Source organism: Dermacentor silvarum, chromosome 4, assembly GCF_013339745.2.
Source record: "Dermacentor silvarum isolate Dsil-2018 chromosome 4, BIME_Dsil_1.4, whole genome shotgun sequence".
Taxonomy (NCBI): Eukaryota; Metazoa; Arthropoda; class Arachnida; order Ixodida; family Ixodidae; genus Dermacentor; species Dermacentor silvarum.
The window spans coordinates 21,133,117-21,157,816 of NC_051157.2; the positions used below are offsets into that span (position 1 = coordinate 21,133,117).

At 48.5% G+C, this 24,700-nt stretch overlaps 1 protein-coding gene across 2 annotated transcripts in view; it reads right to left on the minus strand.

Moving 5' to 3' along the window:
- The window catches only part of LOC119449602 (scavenger receptor class B member 1), an 88,914-nt gene that overhangs the window by 5,721 nt on the left and 58,493 nt on the right, over positions 1–24,700 (minus strand). For both annotated transcript variants that reach the window (XM_049665330.1, XM_037712815.2), the window contains exons 3-12: positions 22,260–22,354; positions 21,454–21,620; positions 20,017–20,158; positions 13,617–13,928; positions 8,562–8,653; positions 8,316–8,365; positions 7,925–7,991; positions 4,537–4,706; positions 1,926–2,044; positions 1,382–1,455 (exon numbers count right to left, since the gene is read on the minus strand). In XM_049665330.1, coding sequence (XP_049521287.1) covers positions 1,382–1,455; positions 1,926–2,044; positions 4,537–4,706; positions 7,925–7,991; positions 8,316–8,365; positions 8,562–8,653; positions 13,617–13,928; positions 20,017–20,158; positions 21,454–21,620; positions 22,260–22,354 — 1,288 coding nt within the window. The remainder of the gene's footprint in view (positions 1–1,381; positions 1,456–1,925; positions 2,045–4,536; positions 4,707–7,924; positions 7,992–8,315; positions 8,366–8,561; positions 8,654–13,616; positions 13,929–20,016; positions 20,159–21,453; positions 21,621–22,259; positions 22,355–24,700) is intronic.

Sequence of the window (24,700 nt, forward strand, 5' to 3'; positions counted from 1 at the left end):
TATAGTCTTATCATCCACCGCTCACGGCCCGCTGATCCCGTTGATAACGCGAGCGGACCGTCGCTCTGACAACTGACAAAGGGCGATAAGCGCGAAAAGGCATTAGCACCGAAAAGGCATCGCTACAAAATACCGGCCCAGCACACCACTGCGAAACGAATGCAGGAACGTGAAGATATTCCGTAGAAACGTTGCACAATTAGCGACATTTGTAGTAACGTTGGTGAGTTGCGTCCTGCGGGGTGAACAGGAAAACTTTTTAAGCACTTTCACGTGCTCCTGTCTTCTTACAGAGAGCAATACAAAGCACGCCCTGAAATGTGTTCGTAATGCTTCACAACCGCGTGATCAACGAGAGATCCATCGCTACTTCGGGGCATGAAGTGTTCATACTTTTTTGCAAGCAGTCCGGCGCCGGCCGCCCGGAAACCAAAACTACTCCAATAAAGAAAAAAAAAATGTTGCAGAACCCATCTCACGATGACTGTCAATGCATTAGCATTGAGTCACCCCGTGCATTCATGGCGTAGCTCGCTAAAGCGCTGGCGTGAAAGGCGCTCCTAGAAAAGTGGCGCATGCCAAGTTCATTTGGGGCATAGTCTGCTAAAGCGTCGGGTTGCTGTCCTTGAGGAACCCTTGTGAATGTGGGTTCGATTCCGCAAGGTATCCAAGAAATTTAGGGCACGTACCTACTTACCCAAGTTGGCATCAAAGAAATTCATTGGAGACCATCACAGACCGAGTGACACGTACCCAGTGAAATAGTTTCATTTCGAACAACGGTACCTACCCAGTCCCGCACCTACAATGATCCATGTCGGCGCGAAAGAGGTTCGTTGAAGAGCGGCAGGTATGTACACATTGCCACATGCTCAGTGGACAAAGTTGGTTAGATGGTTGGTTTCGAATCCTGTTCCGATAGCAGAGCAGCCTGATGCGTTTCCCATTCGACCACGGACTACCCAGTGACCCAGGTATACAGTCGGCAAAACGGTTAGATACAAACACAGATAGGTGGCCCCCGGAAAATGCGTGAAGTATACGAAGAATGCTAACGCATTAAAGTGTAATCGGGGCTAATAACTTGACGCATGCTAGCACTTCTCTGTGATCAGCGGGGAAATATTAAAGTGTGCATACGTACACAAAACACGAAGTGTTGACGTACGCGCTTTAAACGTATACGATATTGAGACAAAAATGACCGAGTAGACCACCAGACAATTCTGTCCCCATCGAGCCCACTTCACGAGCATGCGACGTGCACGAAAAGTACCCGCGTAATAGAAACACCATCGCTTTTCTCCATTACGCTTCTCGCTCTATTGCGATGGTGTCTGGATGCATACAGCGTTACAGTTGAGCAAGAAGAAGGTCTCACCAGAAGCCTGGAATGTCCTTTATTAATACGTTGAGCTGAAGTCGAACTCTGCCGGAAACCGACGCTCCCGTGGTCTGAACAGGGATGAAATAGGGCAGTATAGGGTGAGCGGGCGAGACGTTTTGCAAATACATAAAAACATCAACAATTGCTGTGTAGAACAAGACCAACAGCCATGTTAACTAAAGACGATGGAATATTATTTGTCTGCAAGACAAACTTCCGTAATAAATAAAATGAACAAAAATTCTACATACCGTCACTGATGTGTTATAGCGGAAGATCACACATTACACGTATACTTTCAGGTCACTGACACGGCCTCCCGCATAATAACAGCGGATAAACATGCCAAGAGCATCGCCAAGCTAGGACATCCTAGTACTGTACTCTCTCTGCACACCTGAGGTCACCGTAAAGGTGTGCTTCCACCCTCAATTTTAAGATTCCACCCTCAATTTAAGATTCGTTCTATGTATACTGCTGCCGTGTACGTTAACTTAGGTTTACGTGTTGAGACATGTGAGACCGGAGAGACAGTTACCGGTTCACTGTCGATGTAGAAGAGGTGCTGCTCCTCGTCGGGATACAATCCATCCACGCCCTTGTAGAGGGAAGAGCTTCCGTACAGGAAGTGAGGCAGCGACATGACGACCGGAGCTCCTGCAGGCGGTGACAAACGGCAACGAGTCATCATGCAGGCATCGTGCAGGTTGTGCCTCAGTCATGATTGAGACAACCACGACGAGGGTTCTGCGGCTCCGCTAATGTGCCCGCCATCTACGCATTTCGGGTTGTCGGCTATTCTCTCGTATGTATCTGGAGATAGGACAGCCCATCTTTTTCTTTTATTGCGATAGCAATTACATGGACACTTCAACCGGATTTCTGTCGTCGGCGTCGTCGTCGTCGCCGTGAAGTTCCGTATAGATTCCAAGGGCGATAAAATCGTCGCCGCGCGCCGTATGCGCGAGCGAAAGCGTGCGGGGGACGCGCGCTATCACGGAGGGCGAACTCCCCCGCGCGCTATCACGGAGAGCGAACGCCCGGCGGAAAGCAAACGCGACCGTCGCGCGAAAGGCCGGGGGGGGGGGGTGTATGGGAGGGAGGGAGGCGGGGCGGCGCTGTGCTCCGGCACCAAAGGCGTATCTTGCCACTCAATCTCCCACGCGAAAGCAAGAAACGGGAAGAGGGGGGAGGGGGGGGGCAGCTTCTCCTCTGCCAACAACTTCTCCTCTGCCGGTCGCCCGCACCGTCTCTTATCTCCACACGACTCTGACCTTTGTATGCGCTGTGCATTCGCCGCTCAGTTTCCGTTGAAGCGGTAGACCGCGCGAACCTGCGCTTGCTGCCAGCGTTTTGACAGTCGTTGGCTGCGGTCATTCAGTGTGATCTATTCATATTTGCTTGTGCGCGCTGACACCACGATTGTTAATTCAGTTAGTAAGCCAATGTGTCCAAGTTTATGCAGCCGATAAAACTACTATCCCTACTCCGACAAGCTCTCTACTAATTTGCTATCGCAATCGATGCTTCGCCTTTTGGGCGAAACTGCGACATTTTTTTTTAACAGCGGAGCTGTTTAAGCCGACCGTTAGTCCGTGGGTCCTGTACAGAAAATGTGGGTCGATCCTGGCGGTATAATGCAGAAAGGGTCCAAGTGCAATGGCACATACCCCTGTGAACTAGCGAAGCTGATCTTGGCTAAGTATAGCTAAGCATGGTTGTGACTAAAGCTTAGTCAGTCATAAATAGCCAATCAATAGCTAATTGATAATCGACAAATAATCAATAAATTCCGGGCAATTCAGGGGATGACTTGGTAGTGCTTAGCCTAGCTCAAATACGTGGCCAATACCTTGCGATAGCCAATCGATAGCTAATCGATGATCGATCAATAATCAATGAATTCCGGAAAATGCTGGGGATGACTTGGTAATGCTTGGCCTAGCCCAAAAGCCAGGACTGGCTAGATGCCCATCAGCTCCGCTGTCTCTTTAGCATTGCGCCTCCAATGCAAGCTACACAATTTTTTTTCTTACGTGCCTGGGGTAAGAAAAAAAATTACCACCTGGGGTTCTTTAACGTGCACCCAAACCTAAGTACATGAGTGTTTATGCATTTCGCCCCTGTCTAAATGCGGCCGCCACGGCTGTGATCGAACCCGTGTCGTCGAGCTCAGCATCGCAATGCCATATATAGCCGCCATGAGCTACCGCGGTGGGTACCAGAAAGAGCATGTTCCGTCTAGTCCTGATAAAAGCGTTAAGCATCGCCTGGTGTGAAATAAGCGGAACCTGTTTGGCGTTTAACACTGACATTTATTCACTCAGGCGCGCTGGTTCTTAGTTCACGCATGCATCTGCGCAAAGCGAAACGAGTCGGAATGGTTATATTTCTGTCTACACGCATACTCGTCCTGAAATACTTGCGTTGGCTGCATCGCAGCCAGTGTTTTATTATGATGTCCCTGTGCTGCCATAAAATGTTCTATAGACGGCTCCGCAGTTTCAGCTCTGTATTCAGAACGTCGAGTTGTCGATACGAGCGCTGTATTTCCGTCAGCGTGTGCGTACTTGCAACGCAAATGAATCTGCAGGCCGAGGCGCAAGACTCTGGACATTGTACCTTTGGAACGCTTTTTATATCCATGGGCACTAAATTAGTGGGCACGCGATGCGGTTGCTGTTGCGCGTCTGAGAATGAATCATACCACTGTAGCAACTCCAAACAAAGCAGATACACAGGAAGATTGAGTATTCTCAAACGATACTCGACTCGAAGCTATTCCTCCAATCCACCGAGTTGAGCACAGCGCCGTCCCTGGACTGCATGATGACGCTACACTTTTTCAACAATTACCGGCGATGATCATAAACGGCAGTGAGCGCTTATGTCGACGGATGTCGCTGCTATATCTACTTTCTCTAGTCGAGGTAGAGTCTTCAGTGGAAGGAACGTTTTAGAATACGGGGGTAAGTAATCAACAACGGTATATGCCTGAAACATCCCTCGTTTGACCACAGTCGATCCCTGTAACAATTAACTGTCCCTCGTGAACGCGGAAACGCGCGCATGCGTCCAAACTTATATTTTGACTTGCTTGAGTTTGAATTGCTCGAGTTTGAAGCCATATGTGAACTGTTGCCGCTCACCGTCCTGCAAAGGGCCGAGGTCAGCGAGTCCAGAAGGCAAGTCCTTGCGGGCGGCGTTGTAGCAGGCGTTCTCGGGCAACCTCCGATTGAAGACGTCCGTTGTGACGGCGAACCGCCGCGTGCCCAGACCACCGACCTTGGAGTCGGCCACGTGGTGAAGTTCGAAAGTCCTGCGCGGTCGAGTGAGCGGAAGCCTCTAGTAGCTTACAAAGTGGGAGTGAGCAAAAAATTTCCAGTGAGCCATAATAACAATATTGCTATGTATACCTCAACCCAGCATGAAGGCACAAGGAAACCGAAACTGGTGAATGTCATTTGATTCTTATGAAATTTTCAGCTGGACTACCAAAAAGAAGAGCCCAAAAGAAGTGTCCGACGTCTGAATCTATCTCTCTATAAGCCATTAGTGCTCAGGGAACATTTCCGTCGCAGCATACGCTATTGCAAAAATTCTTTGTTTCAGGTCGAAATATGCCGAGCCTGTTCGAACAAACGTGGGGTGTGAGTGAGTGAGTGAAATAACTTTATTGAGGTCCAGAGAAGACGCAGGGGAGACCCCGCGCCACCCGGCTAGTCCCACGTAGGGACCGCCAAGCCGAGCTTGGCGGCCCGATCGCGGGCACTCTGGACGTTGGGTTTGGTCGTTGAGTTCGGGGCTGCCCAAAAGCGCAGCCCACCTATCCTCGCTGAAGGCGGAGCCGATGGCTTCACACTCCCACAACACATGGTTCAATGTTGCCGTTAGTCCATAACCAGGGCAGTCAGCACTGGGATACCTTTCAGGGAACGTGGGGTGTGTATAGAAATCCCACTATGGTGCGAAATGTGTGCTTCGGTCAAAACAATGGTACCGAAAACCCGGTTCCAGCTTAATTATATATCTATAGATATAGCTCTCGCTTCTGCTTACTTAGCTCCCCGTTTTCCCCCACATTAATACACGCCATTGTTTGCGTCTTCACTGCAGTTTATACTTCTTAAAGGGACACTAAAGAGAAACGCTGAATCAATTTAGATTGGCAAAGTATTCCTGGAGAAGTTTACTATCACTGATCTCGCGGTAATTTGGTTTATTATTAGAAGAGCAATGACAGCCAAAGTTGCATTTTTTTTTAATTTCGCGTATTCTTTCGCATTTCGGCGGTTTTGGTTCAGTAAAGGTGCTTCAAATTTCACAAGTGCACTCTGTGGCTCTCTTAGAATGCAATGTAGTCAATTTTTACCGATAAAAATTTAACTAGGCCAGAGCAGACAGTGCCAAATTTCGTGACATCATGGTGAGATGATGCAGGAATTTCAAGGTGAAGCCGCTACCCGTCTTTTGTCTTTGCGTTTTTTTTTCTGGCTTACCAAGCGGTTTTTTGCGGTAAAAGTAGGTTATTTGGTATTGTGGAAGGGTAATTTACTAACAGCTCAAACAATGTCTCTGACGAACCAAATATCTTCCGAATTGCTGGCATATAGCGTTGGCGGGGGTTGTTACGAAACGATAACTGGATCTTTTTTTCGCCGGGGGCACAAATAAGGAACATGACAATTTTTGAGGCACCTAATATTCTTACGAATGCAAAATGTGCAGGATAGTATGCAAGTCTGAAAGAGCACAGCGCGTCATATTTCCTAAGATGATGAGATATCTGCTAAAATGAAGACCAAAAGTAAACTTTTTCAGGACTACAATTCACTTGTTTTATTGTACTATATCATTGCACTGCTGCAGTACAGTACTCCGTTTCATGCTTCAAATGACCGTTTTCTTTTCTCTTAAAATGCTCGACAGAGCCTGTCGCATGCAATGGGCCATGCGTGTTTACAAGAACCGAGTTGATGCGTTCCCTGCCGCTGCTCTACGAACCCCGCCTGTTTTTAAAAATCTATATTGCCTGCCTCTGCGGGAGCTATGCCCTTTCAGAACGCCCATCGGTTTCCACGTGTATGGATAACAGGTTTCCGCAGCTGCGCTGCGTTTTCTTTTGTGCTGAAACGCTTGCGCGTTTGGCACACACTGCGAACGTTATCGCAAAACCAAAAATGTGACGCTAAAAAGTTATGCAGCAGCTCGTATAACTTATTTTTCGTGTACTTCCCTTGATCATTCAAGACGCGGCCACAGTTGTCCCTCCTTCACTGTTTTCAAGTGGCCTGGATTGTTTTTCTCGTCCCGTGTGACGAATATGGAGTCTAAGCAAAAATAGCTTGCTCTCAATATAGACTCTTGGTCTGTGTTACACCTCTGGTTGTCCTGAGTTTCTCAATAAGAATCTAATTTGTTCACTGTTACTGTCATTTATTCATATTTACTGTTGTCCCCGCGGGCAAAGAAGGTCCCGTAGTTTCGAGGTCAAGTCGCGTTGCAACTGCGGTGATGACGAGTAACGACTGCAGTAACATGACACATGTAGCAAGTCCCCAGGAACATTGCACGGAGAACACATTGGCGAGTCTGACAACTGAATTTGCCTGCACATCGCGCGCAACGAAAACGCTTCCGATATTCCTGAAAGCTATACAGGTTTTAGTGAGACTTTATGAATAGATTTAGTTCGTGTACGTACGCGTGTCAGTGCGCCACACTATGCCGTGGGTGCATGTGTAATCAGTGCGTTTTGTGTTTTATTTTGTAGTGTGTATTATGTTCGTCACCCTAGAGCTAGAGTAGCATGACAAAGCCATCAGTCAAGCAGACGTCTCAATATCTATCTTTAAATTCGACATCTCTCATCTCTCGCTGTTCAAATGTATTGACTGACATATATCGCCGTCATTATCAATTGACCTATGCCATCAGAGGTTAGACATCAAGGCTAAGACACTTCGCTGGCGCTTTCGAGTCGGGTCATGACGCGCGTCTCACTTATTCTTTCTGGGGTTTTACGTGCCAAAACCAGTTCTGATTACGAGGCACGCCGTAGTGGAGGGCTCCGGATTAATTTTGACCACCTGGGGTTCTTTAACGTGCACTACAACGTAAGCACACGGGCGTTTCTGCATTTCGCCTCCATCGAAATGCGGCCACCGCGGCCGGGATTCGATCCCGCGATCTCGTGCTCAACAACGCAACGCCTTAGCTGACTGATCCACCGCGGCGGGTGCGCGTCTCATAGTTAAGCCAGGGGAGACATTGGTGAAGAGGGATGCCATCTGTTTGAGATCAACAACAACCTACAGATTTCACGCGGTGACACAACTGATAAAAGTGTGTAACCGAGAGCTGCGTCTGGGAGAAACAATGCAATGGGAAACATTACACTGCGTCAATGTCTGCACGATCCATCATTGCGGGACTAAGTGATCCACTCAGACAAGAGTTTGATCCCATGCAATTTTTGCTGCCATACAGGTGCTCTAGCTGTGGAATCAAAGCTCCATACATTGATAAGATACTTACCGTTTTAAGTCAGGAATGAACACAGTCTCGGACGTGGACGTCGAGAGAGGAGGGCGTACGTTGCCAACTGTAAAACAAATCACACGGATTCGTGAAGTTGTGTATTAATTGCGCGCCCACTTCTGAACAGAGGCAGTTGACACCTACAGCATCCAAAGGGGACGTACATGGGGAAACGTCAAGGCATATACCTCCGCGGCTTGAAACAAGTGAATCTGTGACACTTAGTTATCACTAGCAGCCATGCACACTTCCCAATTTGTCATCGCCTACACGAACATACTTTAGTCGTTTATAATAGAATATTCGTTACCGTAGCTGACACGAACATGGTAGATAAATTGTGCTGTGAAAAAAAAAGCAAAAAGAAAAGAAACGAAGATGTACTCACACGATCCACGAACTTTGTCGCACACCTCGTCTTCCCAGATACCGAGTTGCCTGTTTTAATAAAATAAATCAAGTCACACCCTAATTTGCCGGGGCACACCTGCAGCATTTGTAGTCACCTTTATTCGGTTAAAACAGTCACTTTCATGGCGTCAAGGTAGGTTAAGTAGCTGAAATATCATCCCGTGATGACAAGCATGCAGACAAAATAGCGGTCACAACAGTGCCCACCCGTTTGTGGACTTGCCTTTTTCCGTCTATGGAGTCCAAGTGGTTTATCCGGCAAATGTCCCCCTCTCCTGTATACATCGTTAGAAGTTCATGAAACGTGTCATTGCGCTGAAAGCAAAGAAAACCACTTATAAGTTATACGGAACCCAACAAGCCGTTTAGCGGCAAAAATACACAGGAAAGATGTGATATCTACTCTGTTGGTTGCCTAACAAATTTGTAACTCGGGTACGACTTCCCTTAGGCCTTGGCCATAAAAATGAAAGGGGAAGGGCATTGGCTGTGAGGAGTATGTGCTAATTTTCGTGAGCGAAACCACTCATCCATGAAAGAACCCTAAGGTCTTCTAGAAATTTTCCTAGGTATCACGAAAAGGTGGAAGGCGAGACCACGAACGGAGCTCTGAGTATGTTGCCAGTTTTACGGAGACGACTTACTCGTATTTTACAGTTGTCGACAAGAAGCTCCGTATTCAAATACTTGTGAAATGTGCACCAACTAAACCGTTTTAAATGAAATTTGATGCAATTTGTTAAGACAAATACAAATTTTATTTTGACTGTACAGAGCGAAATTATAATTTAGAGGCTAATTTTTTTTCGGTAGAAATTGACGGTAAAAGGAAAAATCTAAAGAAATTAAGCCCTCACTATTAAATCTCTCTCACTTTGACAGAAGAACAGCTATTGCACTGTTAATTGCATCTATTTGATCGTCCAAGGTGAGATAACCGAAATATTAGGACTGATATGACAATGAGACCACTTTATCATTTCAGAAGGGTAATTTAATAATACATCTCAACTTATTATTCCTCTTTAGTTTACGTTTAAGTAATAAAATTTAATGCTGGGGAGGAAAATAAGCTGGTAACTGCGGTAGTATGCTGGTAACTGCGACATACAGCACGAAAACATCAAGAAATAAACTTGAATAGGTATCGCGCTTAAATTCTCGTCTCATATGTCGGTGCGCACCAGGTGGTCCGAATAATAGCACCGATTTCTCAACTACCGTTTCTCTCATAGTAGGTATAGATTAAGCTCGCTGTCGTGCAGAGTAAAAAGAAATGCTAGCCATAGGGCAAAACAGTACCCTTAAATGTGGAGAAATTTTTTACTGTGGGCATTTCTGGGCATTTCGTCACCCATGCTTTGCCGGCGCGTCCATTTTGGGGCCTCGCAATGACTGCGCCGCATGTCACGAACCCCCAGCGTTGTTCTGCAGTAACAGCAGCGTGGTGTGAAATAGAATCACACGAGACGTGTCGACTCCGGGCGACGCAACGCCGTAATTACACGTTGAAATGTGCTGTTCGTGTGGTTGTTGCGTTACGTCTTCGCGTAATTAAGTCGACAGCACCGACTGCTGCTCTGGACGCTGCACGGAACCAATCTTACGTGTTTCGATTTGGCTGCTGTAGCTAAAGCACATGCGCTCCTTTGCAGTTTGGCTCTTATGCATACGTGGGCCCAACTGCATCCACTTCGTACAAGGCCGCGCGTACACGGCGTCATAGCTGTTGAACTATTACGAAGGATAGTCACGAGGAACTGTAGTCGTCTATTCTTAAAACGCATCGAAACATCTCCTTGCTGCGCTCGACTATTATTGAAGTCGACGTGGAGCTGTTGGTCCGTGAGACCGTCTCGCGGAAAAAACCGGGAAATTATATCGCTGCAGCGAGAGCGTAATTGCCGGGCACATTCGTGCGCTTGTTTCGATCGAGGCCCGCGTCACGCGTGAAAGAAACTCAGCGTCACGAGAAAAAGAAAAACAAAGTCAAAAAGAAAAACAAACGATATCAAAAAGAAAAATAAAGTCTGCCAGCGAGGTTTTGAACAAAGCACGTCCATCAGCCATCTTTGTTTGTGGTGTTTTTGCACGGAAGCGCGCTCGCACGAAGCGAAAGCTTAAGTCACGTGGCGATGAATGAGAACGTACCTGGCGAAAGGCGCTGCACGTACTCGAGCTGATTGAAAACAAATGCGAGTGATCGGACTGACGTGGAAACACGCCTAGACACGCCTGCCTCCGGGACGAGCGTTCATGCCACGAGGCCGAAAACAACCGCCAACATTCCTACTGCATATGTAACCAGATGCGGTGCTCGTTGTTTGTATTTATAGTGTTGTGGATGCGTGTGTCTGACTGCGTGACACATCTGAACATCGATCGATCTAACTCTAGTGATGTATGAGCGAACTCATCTCATTCTGTAACGCCTTCGGGCCACGAAGGAATAAATAAATAAATAGGGTTCAAACTTATCGATTGAACACTGAACACATACGTGCAACTTCAATATACCGAGGGGCTCACTCAGGAACCACCAGTGTCCGTGTAAAAAGGTTTCGGCAGAACCGATCTCACGATAACTGTCGACAATGACTACACAGAAACACCGCATTTCCTCCACCAAAATGCGTTATGAATGAGCCGCGCTTCTCCCTCGCGCTTTCTACTTAGGGTCCCTTATTTCTACTTAGAGTTACTGTATCGGCTCCCTTTACCTATACAGTAACTATTTCTACTGGTCACGCTGCGTCGTCTAGCGGTGCGCGCGCGACGTTCGTACAAAGTTCCCTTCCTTCTGCCTGGCCTCCGAAATGCACGGCGCACCCAGTGCGTGCTTACACTGAAGAATTAAGCCTCACTGACCGCAGGTATTCGTGGCGCAGCTTGCAGAACCCGTGTAACGCGGGTTCTATTCCGCCTAACACCGCAGGAATGTTAAATGACTTCTTTTCCATTGAAGAACGGTGCCAAGATGTTACATAGATACAGACCCCAAGTTACTGAAGCATTCAAAAAACGCAATTCGCATTAAAACCAGCATCAGTCAGCTGTTAGCCTTTGCTCTTCAGCAGCGTTTTGAGCTTATTTACGCAACAATGCGGATAAACGTCCTGTTCTAAGTCGCCTCGTCTCCCGCTCGGGCAATGATCGACCTGGTTCAATGCTTGGCCTTGGGCTAACGCTATCCCTAGGAATGAGAAGCTACTGGCAACGTAACGTTACTAGCGAGTGCCACACCTTACGATCTAGACTAACAGGCACGATCGTAGTACTATGGATGCCTCAGGCACGAAAAAAAAAAGCTGTTTGTTCGCGTAGAACCGTTGCGATGATATTGTTTTCAACGACGTAACAGGCTTCGAGACCACGTGTATTCAATTCATTCATGAGAGAGGTGGTGCCAAGGTGGCATCTGAGAAAAGAGACTAATTCATATGTTTTGTCTCTTGCGCTGCAATGAGTGTGTTTCTGTGCCATGATTTCTATAATTCAAGAACCGTTGTTCATAGCTACAAGACAGAAAACAATTAGGCATCACAATAATCAAGTAAGACTCGTTTGTAAACCGGATGGTACGATTTATAAGGGAGATGACTTATCAATGAAAACATTGGCAGGATAGCCAGCTAAATCCTCCAACTCACCTCTCTAATAAGTTGGCCAAATAATTTTCCTCGCAAACGAAGCAGTAGTTTCACGGTAAGCTGGAAACACGAATATTCAAATGAACTGTTTTCGCCCTCGTATGGTGCAATACTAAGTATCCCCACAAAATGCACCTACTAATTTGTGTGCGGTGTGACCTGCTCAGATTCTCGCCTTATGAATATAGTGCTTCGTGGAGTTTAACGTATATCAGAACAACTGACCACCTGGTGAGTTGATTGCCTACTTACATACAAGTACACAACTGTTTTTCACAGCGGATGCTGTTTAAGCTATGGGTTGCGCCGCGTAGTGCGAACAAATACTGCTCCTGGCGATGACGTCAGGGCGCGTTGCCTAGCAACCACCTCCCGGAGCGGCATGTGCTTCGCCTCCTCTCCGTGCCGTGCACATGTTGCCTTGACATGGGACGTTAAGGAGAGGGAACGAGAGGATGCGCGCGGCGCGCGCTATGATCGGAAGAGAAAGAGAAAATGAGAGCGAGAGAGAGAAAGAAATTGTAGCAGCACCAACGAGGCACCGCGCAGAGCTGCTGCCGACGCCGTCCGCGTTTCACCGCTTCCCTGCATTCGCGCAGAACGCGCGCGGTGTCCGTGACTGCAGGAGGCGCCTCTGGCGGCGGCTCGGCAGGTTTCGATCAGCCACGCCCCGGCAAGTGCGGATGCGCAGCTTGGCCGTGACGTCACCGGGGAGATAAAGCTCGGTGCCGCCGCGATGGCGGCAACTTCTTTCTGGGGTTTTACGTACCAAAACCAGTTCTGATTATGAGGCACGCCGTAGTGGAGGGCCCCGGATTAATTTTGACCACCTGGGGTTCTTTAACGTGCACTACAACGCAAGAACACGGGCCTTTTTGCCTTTCGCCTCCATCGAAATGCGGCCGCCGCGGCCGGGATTCGATCCCGCGACCTCGTGCTCAGCAGCGCGCAACGCCTTAGGTAACTGAGCCACCGCGGCGGGTGGCGGCAAAACTCTCGTTGACTCTGTGGCGAGTACATGTAGCTTTGGCATGGGACGACCACAAAGAAGATCCGGACACCCGAAGAAGGAGCCGCTCATCTAGAAGCGCGTCGCGCGCCCAAGCGAGAATGTGGGCAGCTTGCACCACTAGGGCAAGCTTGCCCACATTTTTGAACAGCGCCTGCATGGCAACGCCATAGTTGCCGCGGCCGATGATCGAACGTGTAGGCACTCTACGCAGGTCAGAGGACAATTACGACTCGTTTATTTTGCCAGGGTCACCGACGCGAGTCGCTAGGGCTGCGAAAAAATTTATAACGCCCTTCTGAACGTCAAGAGACGCTTGTCGGAGTGTTAAACGCCGAGCGGTGAGGCTGAGCTTTGCCCAGTTCAAAGCCCAATCTCAGCAGTCCTCGCTGCTGCCGCGTTCGAGTGCGACCCTTGCTTCGCGATAAGTGTTTGAAAGCGTCATCGCGAATCTGAATTACGTCCCTCCAAGTTTGCTTCTCCGGCTCGTTAGGCTATCTGTTGTGGCGCTATTGTGAAGTGCGGAAAGCGCAAGGTGCATCGTGGCGCGGAATGGCAGTTGTGTGCTGCTCGTCAGGCGCACTGCGCGTTCGCGAGAGGAGCGCAGCAGACGTCGTACCCCGGCCATGTAGGCGAAGCGTCCGGCCGCGTCCTCGGGCTGGTTCTTGAGCTTGTCAACCAGCGTGCGGTAGCCCGAGCGAAAGACGCTGACGATGTCGACGCCGCCGGGACCACCGGCCGCTTTGCTGTCGGCACCGCCGTTGCCTCCGCGCGCAACGGATGCGAGCATCATGAGCACGTCCGGGTAGCCTTCGAAGCTGAGCTCGCGTACGCTACGCGTCAGGTACAGGTCCTGGCTTAGGCTGGACAGCAACATGCGCCCCACCGAGCGCAGGAGAAGGCTTTGGCCGCTCAGGAGGTGCTGCGTTGCCTGCGATGAAGAGATACGCTGACTTTAATGAACATTTTATGCAAGAATGCGGTTAGCATGCTTTAGTAGGTGGTTGGTTGATAAGTGTTAATGACGCAAGGGCATCTTCCGCGAAAGCACGCCAAGTCTATGGATACATTCAATTATTTATAATATAAATACAAGAGTCGGACAAGAATAGTAAGGGTGTTGAAGTGTGCTATATATGAAAGGGCAAAAATCTCGTAGTGACAAAGGTGTAAGAGGCCTAGCTAAGCAATGGTGTTACTGTTCTGTCAGACATTCCAACTGTGTATAGGTTATATAGAGAAATTTCGGTGACTATGAGCGATCACTTGTGGTATATATATAATCATATGCTATGTATACTTTGAGAGGCGGTTATTTGTGGCAGTATGTTGCACTATGTGTTATGGGCGGCACTCCAGTTACCATCGTGCCTTTCTCGTATACGAGAAAGGCACGATGGTAACTGGAGTGCCGCCCATAACACATAGCATACGCGGGAACCAACCGGTACTTCGAGCGCCACTTCCTCAAGAACTAGTTCGGAACCCCGGTGCAGCGTCTGCAACCGCCTCTGGATCCAGATGCAAAGGCACAGCGTCTCAAACGACAACGTCTGCATCTTCGACCATAGGCGCCAAGTGCCACGTATCAAATACAGTGTTTCAAAAAGCTAGCTCCCACGAGAGAAGACTGCGAGAACTCTCCCCTATACCACCGGTACCACTTTGCTGTTTTTACCGATGTGTTATCTTTGGGATGGGCCCATAAAAGGATGTTAAGCGCATTAAAAACTGGAGGTGTCGAAAATCCTGGTAACAGTCTAATGATGTGGTTCAATCGAAAAAAAAAAAAGCAGCGAATAGTGCTACCATTTGAAAAAGTTGTCGCAGTTTCACCTGAAAGGCGAAGCATCAATTGCGATAGCAAACTTGTAGAGAGCTATACGGAGTAATGATATTAGCTTTATCAGCTGTATAAACTTGGACATGCAGCAGCATTGGCAACACGCAGAACTGTTGTCGACGCCATCGGCGTTTTGCCCGCGTTCGCTCAAAATGCGTGCGGCGTTGGTGACTGTTGCCGGAGCCTCTGATATAAATAGGCACTGCGTGCCGCAGCTAAACGTCGCCTCCCTTCCCTCCCCCTCCCCCACGGCCTCTCGCTCGTCGGAAGAAGGCGCGTTTGCTCTACATACATGGTGATTGTGAAGGAGAACAGAGACGCCTACTTCTGCAGCCCTTAAGCGAGCACGGCGCAGAACGCGCGTTTGTTCTCCGCCGTGCGTTCACTCCGCGTGAAAGACGCGCCCCTCGCGCCCTTTCACTCGCACAGGCAGCGTTCGGCGCGCGGCGACGATTTTATTGCGATAGCAATTATATGGACACTCAAAAGCAGATTTCTGCCGTCGGCGTCGCCGTCGCCGTCGCCGTCGCCGTCGCCGTCGCCGTCGCCGTGAGGTTCCGTATGACGTCAATGGAGATGAAATCGTGGCCGCGCGCCGCCGAACGCTGTATGTGCGAGTGAAAGGGCGCGAGGGACGCGCTCTTTCACGGGGAGTGAACGCACGGCGGAGAACAAACGCGCGTTCTGCGCCGTGCTCGCTTAAGGGCTGCAGAAGTAGGCGTCTCTGTTCTCCTTCACAATCACCATGTATGTAGAGCAAACGCGCCTTCTTCCGACGAGCGAGAGGCCGTGGGGGAGGGGGAGGGAAGGGAGGCGACGTTTAGCTGCGGCACCAAGTGCCTATTTATATCAGAGGCTCCAGCAACAGTCACCAACGCCGCACGCATTTTGAGCTAACGCGGGCAAAACGCCGATGGCGTCGACAACAGTTCTGCGTGTTGTTGCTACCAAAGCCGCTCACCTTACTTCGTATGACATTGCTGTGTTGCTATCGCATTCATTGCTTCGCCCTTAGGGCGAAACTGTGACATTTTTTTGCATTGGCCTACCGGGCGGTGTTGTCTGCCTTGGCCGTTTGGTGCCACAGATCGTTAACGTCAACAGGTATTATCAACTATAGCTCCGTTTTCCATGTTCTTCCGCCGAACAGACTCATGGATTTAGATAGTAAACGAGCTATGAGTACACAGAGGCGTGATTCTAAGATATCCCAGAGAGTAGCCTGGAATCTTTTCCTGTACCTGGGCTGTTATTCTTTAAGTTACACTGCGTGTTTTATTGCGATAGCAATTATATGGACACTCAAAAGCAGATTTCTGCCGTCGCCGTCGCCGTCGCCGTGAGGTTCCGTATGACGTCATTTGGAGAAGAAAAAAGTTGTCGCAGTTTCACCTGAAAGGTGAAGCATCAATTGCGATAGCAAATTTGTAGAGAGATATACGGAGTAATGATATTAGCTTTATCAGCTGTATAAACTTGGACATGCAGCAGCACCGGCAACGCGCCGAACTGTTGTCGACGCCGTCGGCATTTTGCCCGCGTTCGCTCAAAATGCGTGCGGCGTTGGTGACTGTTGCCGGAGCCTCTGATATAAATAGGCACTGCGTGCCGCAGCTAAACGTCGCCTCCCTTCCCTCCCCCTCCCCCACGGCCTCTCGCGCGTCCGAAGAAGGCGCGTTTGCTCTACATATATGGTGATTGTAAAGGAGAAAAGAGACGCCTACTTCTGCAGCCCTTAAGCGAGCACGGCGCAGAACGCGCGTTTGTTCTCCGCCGTGCGTTCACTCCCCGTGAAAGACGCGCCCCTCGCGCCCTTTCACTCGCACATACAGCGTTCGGCGCGCGGCGACGATTTCATCTCCAAATGACGTCATACGGAACCTCACGGCGACGGCGACGGCGACGGCAGAAATCTGCTTTTGAGTGTCCATATAATTGCTATCGCAATAATAAACAGCGCACTGCCTGTACATATATGTTAAGAATTTCTTGAACAATGTCCAAGCTAGTGTACTCGTAATAATTTACTAGTTTTCCAACTAGCAATAAAGCTAGTTTGCTAAGAGAAGCATTCAACATAAAAAACAGTATTTATGTTCAGATGTACCCGAGTGATTCCGCTCAGCAGCAAGAAAACAGTACATTTATCAGACGAGTGACTGTTTCTGCGACAAGGCGCGAGCACCAGATGTTCATAAAAGATGGCACGGCTAGAACACTGAAATTTAGATGTGACGATGCGTTCGCATATCGACAGTATGTAATTCTTAGCAGGATTATGAAACAAGCTGTACATAGGCAGGGCGGCGGCGGCGGCAGCAGCAGCGGGAGCAGCAGCCTGCCACTTTAAACCGAAAGTTACCTCATGTGCTCTTTCTAAGAAAAAGAAGTAGCTTTTTGGGGCGAAATCTGGTGGCGTATCGGGCATTCATCACCTTTAAAATTTTATTTAAGTGCTGGTGTTTTACGTGCCAAAACCACGGTTTGATTATGGGGCACGCCGTAGAGGGAGGGCTCCGGATTAACTTTGACCACGTGGGGTTCATTAACGTGCACATTATGCACGGTACACGAGTGTTCTTGCATTCCGCCCCCATCGGCACGCAGCCGCCACAACTGAGATCGAGGCCGCTACCTTGAGCTCGGCAGCGCAATGCTATAGCCACTTAGCTACCGCGACGGGTCATTTAATTTCTGATACCATGCTATGTCTCGATAAAAAAAAAGTTGTCGCAGTTTCACCCGAAAGGCGAAGCATCAATTGCGATAGCAACTTAGTAGAGAGCTATACGGAGTAAGGATAGTAGTTTTATCCGCTGTACAAACTTGGACATGCAGCAGCACCGGCAACACACAGCACTGTTGTCGACGCCGTCGGCGTTTAGCCCGCGTTCGCACAAAATGCGTGCGGCGTTGGTGACTGTTGCCGGAGCCTCTGATATAAATAGGCACTTGGTGCCGCAGCTAAACGTCGCCTCCCTTCCCTGCCCCCCCCCCCCCCCCCCCCCCACGGCCTTTCGTGCGTCAGAAGAAGGCGCGTTTGCTCTACATATATGGTGATTGTAAAGGAGGAAAGAGACGCCTACTTCTGCAACCCTTAAGTAAGCACGGCACAGAACGCGCGTTTGTTCTCCGCCGTGCGTTCACTCCCCGTGAAAGCGCGCGTCCCTCGCGCCCTTTCACTCACACATACAGCGTTCGGCGGCGCGCGGCGACGATTTCATCTCCATTGACGTCATACGGAACCTCACGGCGACGGCGACGGCGACGGCAACGGACGGCGACGGCAACGGCGACGGCGACGCCGACGGCAGAAATCTGCTTTGGAGTGTCCATATAATTGCTATCGCAATAAAAACATCTTCTCTCGTCTTCAATCGGAGGGAACAGAGCAGTCAAAATAAGGGAAAGCGTAACACCGCTGCTTACGGCTACTGCTGTGACCCGGATGAGGGGCCTCTGAGAAAATGCCGAGGGCCGTGATCCATGAGCTGAGCAGTGTCCACCAAAGAGATCATGCACTGAAGAAGCATCGTGCGAGTTCTCGTGAACAGATATTGCTTGTTTTTCTTCGATTTCCTCGCATGATTACCTTTTATTGCGATAGCAATTATATGGACACTTCAACCGGATTTCTGCCGTCGGCGTCGCCGTCGTCGTCGCCGTCGCCGTGAGGTTCCCTATAGATAAAATCTTCGCCGCGTGCCGTATGCCCGAGCAGAAGCGTGCGGGGACGCGCGCTGTCACGGAGAGCGAACGCACTCAATCTCCCACGCGCAAGCAAGGAAGCGGGAAGCCAGCGCCGGAGGGAGCGGGGGGGAGGGGGGGGGGCGCACTTCTACTCTGCCAACAACCACGCTCGTCGCTCCGCCCGCACCGTCTCTTATCTCCCCACGGCTCTGACCTTTATGCGCCGTGCATTCGCCGCTCAGTTTCCGTTGAAGCGATAGACCGCACGTACCTTCGCCGCTGCGGCGTATCCGCTTGCTGCCAGAGTTTTGACGGTCGTTGTCTGCAGTCATTCAGTGTGATCTATTCATGTTTGTTTGTGCGCGCTCACACCACGCTTGTTCATTCAGTTAGTAATAGTCGGGTCACATATTCCAACGCACGCTACACATGCAATGCTGCCCGGATCGGCAGTGCAGCGCTACAGGTGTGTCCCTTCGCACGCGCTGCCCACGGGAAGCGCTTCTCATCAACACCACCGTTTCACACGCGCCTTCTCGTGGTCATCGAGTCTCTCTTCATGTCGGTATACTTACGCCGCAGCACACCTGCTTACTTAATCAGCTCATGTTTACTACAATTCATATTGCTACCAAAGCCGCTCACCTTACTTCGTATGACACTGCTGTGTTGCTATCGCATTCATTGCTTCGCCCTTAGGGCGAAACTGTGACATTTTTTTTCTCTCTCTCTCTCTCTCGATGGGGTAGAGCCTGTTCTTTCTCGTTTAAAACACTCCTACGCGCAAACCATTCTTGAACTTGTGTGCTTGTGCCCTTCGAATTTTAGGATCACGGACAGATTAGCAGAGAACAGTTCTATCTTCTGTCTGGGGTTTTACGTGCCAAAACCAGTTCTGATTATGAGGCACGCCGTAGTGGAGGGCTCCGGATTAATTTTGACCACCTGGGGTTCTTTAACGTGCACTAAAACGCAAGCACACTGGCGTTTTTGCATTTCGCCTCCATCGAAATGCGGCCGCCGCGGCCGGGATTCGATCCCGCGATCTCGTGCTCAGCAGCGCAACGCCTTAGCTGACTGAGCCACCCCGGCAGCAGAGCACAGTGCCATCCCTTCACTGAAACACACAGCTGGTTCTTTTTTCCGTTCGCTGACGGAACCTGTCACTTTTCCATTGCATAGTACGAAACGGAGCTGACGAAACAGAGTAAAATGGTCCATTCAGTGTTGACGATATCCACAATTATTTTTATTTTAGAAGCTTATTTCTTCATAGAGCATTTTACAAGTATACGCCGAACCACAGCGAGCATGTTCATTTCACGCATGAACACAGTCGGGCATGCATTCGTCGCTTACACAACAATTGACGGAGCATGGTTATTCGCAATAGCACTGTCCCACCTGTGTCACTCTGAAAGCGCCAATAAAAAAGCAGCTGCGGGTTGCGCATAGGCAGACGATATTCGTGGTTGGGACGACTTACGATGAAAGGCACGTTGACAGTCGTCACAAGGTCGTCCTCCGTGCCAGCGGAATTCTCCTCGTCGAAATGAAAGATCATCTTCTCCAGGAAGGACACCGTTCCGTTGTCGTTGAATGTGATGTTGTCCTTGACCCATTCAATTCTGTAGATACGTGCGGTGCAACAAGGTATCGTCATTAATTACTAACGGTAACGACTCACGTGTACCTTTACGCCGCAGAAACACGTAAACTTCTACAAGTGACGCATATGTCGCTCATGTCATAGCGCTTCTATATATACGTCGCGAGACGAGTAAATAAACAGGTCTGGTGAGAAGCCTCGCCAAACAAACATTCGCTGTACCTTTCCGTGTTTATACACACATGCGCGCGCGCACACGCAGCAGATTCTTGTTTTCTGCGTCTGCTCCTAAACATGCATAGCTGTAAGGTTGATAAGCTTGCAATGGAGTTCGCATTGAAATGAGAACTAATACTGTCTAGGACTGGGTGACCGATCATTCGATCAATCAATTATTGCAATAATGATATTTCTTTGACATATCACTAGTCATTTCACGACACGCGAGCCAAATTAGGTGTGCATAAGTTGTAAAATTCTGCGTTTACTTGCCCAAAGTTAGAGAGGGAGAGAGAAAGACTGTTTAATGAAAACTGAAGATGTTATTGCCTGGTGTGTTCAGTAAGGAGCCTCCTGCAGCAATATATTGAGGGCATTTGATTCGTTGATAGAAAAGCAATGATGAAAGTCGCGGACCTGCTATTCCAGTGCAGAAGCGCAAGACAAAATGACGGCCGTTTTTCAAACACCAAGTTCTACAGTGCAGATGATATGACCGTAAGAACAACTAATTCAATGCGCTTATGTTTGTCTTTGTAAGTTATGGACATAGACTGCGAAACTAATTACTTGATCAATTAAATGATGGCAAAAAGCCAGGCTACACAGTGACGCAATGCACACCCCCTCATGCTGTATTTGAGAATATAGTTAGTCGAGTATGTCGGTACAAGCGTTTTCTTTTTTCTTTTTTTTTTGCGTAACAGCATTACCTCTAGCTCTTTAATAATTTATGATAAAGCGTAATAAAATGAGCTGGTAATGACTGACGTCGACGTACGAGACCTGCGTCTGCGGAAGGTCTGCTCACTATAGCGCAGCAAATCCCTCGCACATCTGTTTTCCCCCTTGAAGCAATGCGACATTCATTCGAAGTGAAATACTGCTGCATAGATAGCTTGTAGAAGGCGCCTGCATTTCTGTGCCAATTTAAAGACTTCACTGCCAAATGTTTGCTGCTTGTAGACCACTATACTTGGGGCTACATGTGTACAAGTTACGCGTTTGTGTCCATGTAGCCTAGTTGACTAGACCTAAACGTTTTCTGTCTCGTGGCAGTCAATATTTCATGACTGGCAGACACTTTCTGCTCACCGGTAAGAGTAAGGGCCCATTTGGCGCAGGCGAGGGTTGGCTCTGCCCGCCTGGACCGCCTTGACGTTGGTGATGTTGAAGAAGTACAGATTGGCAGACATGTCGAAGCAGGAGCCCACATCTTTCCACACGTTGAAGGCTGTAGAGCCCGGCGTTATGGCCACTTGCTGAAAAATGAGCAACGTACGTGCATATGGTGTGAACGCTGACGTCCACGAGGTGCGAGAACTGCCCTAAGATGGCAGCTAAGCACAACGCTGCGTACAGTCGCGTTCGGTATGAGCTGCAACACGATCGTTATGGTCAAAGGGGCTCCAAGATTGCCAGGGGGCGCAGACATACGAAAAATTGGTGTAATAAATACGAGTAATTGGAACGGTGTTTATTCTGAAATGTTTCGTATTGCGACGCCGCCTTACAGTCTTGGAGTACGTTCGACTACGGGCACTATGTTGAAAGTGCGTCATAATGAAAGTGACTGTACATTGTACTTGGTGGCTAGGGAGGCGGAAGAGGGGGGGGGGGGGGGGGGGTGCTGGTGTGTAGTCGAGGGAGCGGTCGCTTGCTAGCCACTGAGAGGCTTGGCTATGTATCTGCAATAGGAGTAATCCTACTTTATGCAGGATTACGCATTTCGAAGTGAAGAATTCATAAACCAATATCCGGAGAACGGCATGTGACACCAAATAGACTTTGCATGAAAAATGAATATGTTTTAGACTGAACTAATCGGACAATACATTTACTAGCAGCAGTAGCATGTCTTGCAAGTGATGGGAGAGCATTAGAAAATGACAACGCCAAACCTTGTTCAGGAGGTCCCTGTAGAAGTCGTCAAACTCGATCAGCACGAATACCGAGAAAGTGGCGACAATCAGGGAAAACGCGCCACAGCATATTCCTGCGATGAAAACGAAATACTTATGTAGGAGACGATTGATCCTGGTCGTCAAAGAAAACAATTGTTACTGCAGAATAGTGTTTGCCTGAGCTCGTTGGTAGCACATAGCACAAGGTTTCCAGCAGAACGTACTGACATGGCCAGAAAGGGACGGACGACACACACTGGACTAGCAACTTAATGCTTAGTATTCGTTTCCCACACTTTTTATAGCACGAGACAGCCAAGAATTCTTTTTTCTTCTGTCATGCCGATTATCCGTACATTAGGGCGAAAGATCGTCTTTGCGCAAGTAGCCCTTTTCTTTTTTTCTGTTAGTAGTATCGATGGTGCACTGATGAATGATTGCCCGCTTCTGTCACTGGTCATGACTTCTAAAATTTCGCACGTCACCTTGTTCATACTTTTTTCTAAAACGTTAAACGGGTTGAGACACCAAATTTGTGGCTTCCGCGTTCTTTGTTTCATACATTTCTTATTGCTCCAGGAAGCATGATACACGTTCGAATATTCATATATTCTCAGTAAATAATTTAATATCGCATTATTTATGTGAACGATTTTCGGTTTCGGTTTCTGGGCGCCAAGTTGGACAGTGACGTCACTGTGTAGGAAGCTTGGTCACGTGGGCCCACAAAACTGACGCACGCACTGCTGCATCATCTTCTCTCGCACACACGTTCTGTACCAGCGCAGGCAAACAAAACCGCGCCGACAGTTGTCATGGCTATCTGCGGCGACTCCGATTTCGACTCTACGTCTGCGTCCGATGTGGCTTACTGCACTCTAGAGTCGAGCCTCTAGGCTTGCCTGGTGCTGTGGGTCACCGCTCATTGTACGTCACTCTGGTGTGGTATGACGTCACTAAAACTTTCGTTACGCTTCCAGCACAGTGACGTCGGTGTCAATCGCGCTAGCGATGGGTCTCCATCGCTAGAACGAGCATTTAGGCAATCTTTGGCAGTGAATTAAAATATATTTTTAAAGTTTGCTGTGTTCAACAACTTCATGTTGAATGTCCTTGCATACAGAGGAAGCCTACAGTAGACTTCTTATAGTCTCAAAATTTGGTGTCTCAACACCTATAATATCGTGAAATTGTACGGTGCAATGGCAATGACGATGATGAAAAGCGAGATGCCCAGCGGAGATTCCGTGCAAAGATGCCGCATGCTCTCTTGTCCTGTCAATCAGGCACCTGCCTGTTTGTCTTACATATCGTCGGCCACATGATAAAGGTATCATATATCATCACCCCTGTCTTGCAGGTAGTGTACTTGTGATTTTTTGTACATTGCTTACTTTTATAGCCATCGTTGACTCGTGCACACATCGAATAGGCTGTGTTTGGTGCTGAACACACAACCATGACTCCTTCCTTTCCGGCTATCTTCTTTAATTTGTGGGTTAGGTCGTGTACATAAGGCACAACAGCAACCTTCTTCGTTTTCTGTTGAATTTTATTCTTCTACTTGAATCTTGCTGTTCAGGAGTCTCGTCTTCTTTAGCAGCCCTACGGCGACCGCTGTAAGCAGGCCTTTGGGATAGCCATCGTTGGTGAGCCTGGTTACCTGGTGCATGAAGCTTCCTTTCATTACGTGATGAAACGACTTCTTTAAGGTGGCTTGTAGCACCGTGGTCACGGTGACTCGTTTAACATTCTAAGAATGGTCGGAATCGTATGGCAGAAGCCCGTTGCATGAGCGGGTTTCGTACTTCCAGCATGTGTGTTCCTTTTCGAAGGTGACGGCCAAGTCAAGGAACCTAATTCTTCTTGTGCCTTTTTGCTAACAACGCAGAGGCATCAGCAATTACCGTACGCCCTCAGACATTTTAGTTACAGGAGTGACAAACCTTTATAGGACGGACTATGGGTCACAAACGCTACATCATCAAACCACGCATTTCTTAAACGGCAGTAAAGTTATTAGAAACCATAAATCTAAGAAAATATTAAAGCCATAATTACCTCGATTCTTTTTCACGGTATTTCTCGTCCCTCAAATATCCTGTTGAATATTTTAATAAATATAATAAATTGTAGTGTTGAGTGTTTGTGTTTAATGTAGTGGTGTATATTTATATAGTGCTCGTCTGTGCACATATTTCGTATATTTTGTCCCATGTGTACGTGTTCTTGTAGCTTTATCTGTTGTTCACTATGTATATTAACTGGGCATTGTATGCTATATATATGTTCCTCCTTTTTTAAATCGTGCTGCGTGATAGCTGGGACACCCTGTATATATGTATGTATATATGGCCGAGAGCGCGCGCCAGATCATCAGCGTCTTTTAAAGACGATAGTCTTTCTTGGGGAACTTAAACGCTGAAAATTTGTCTGTC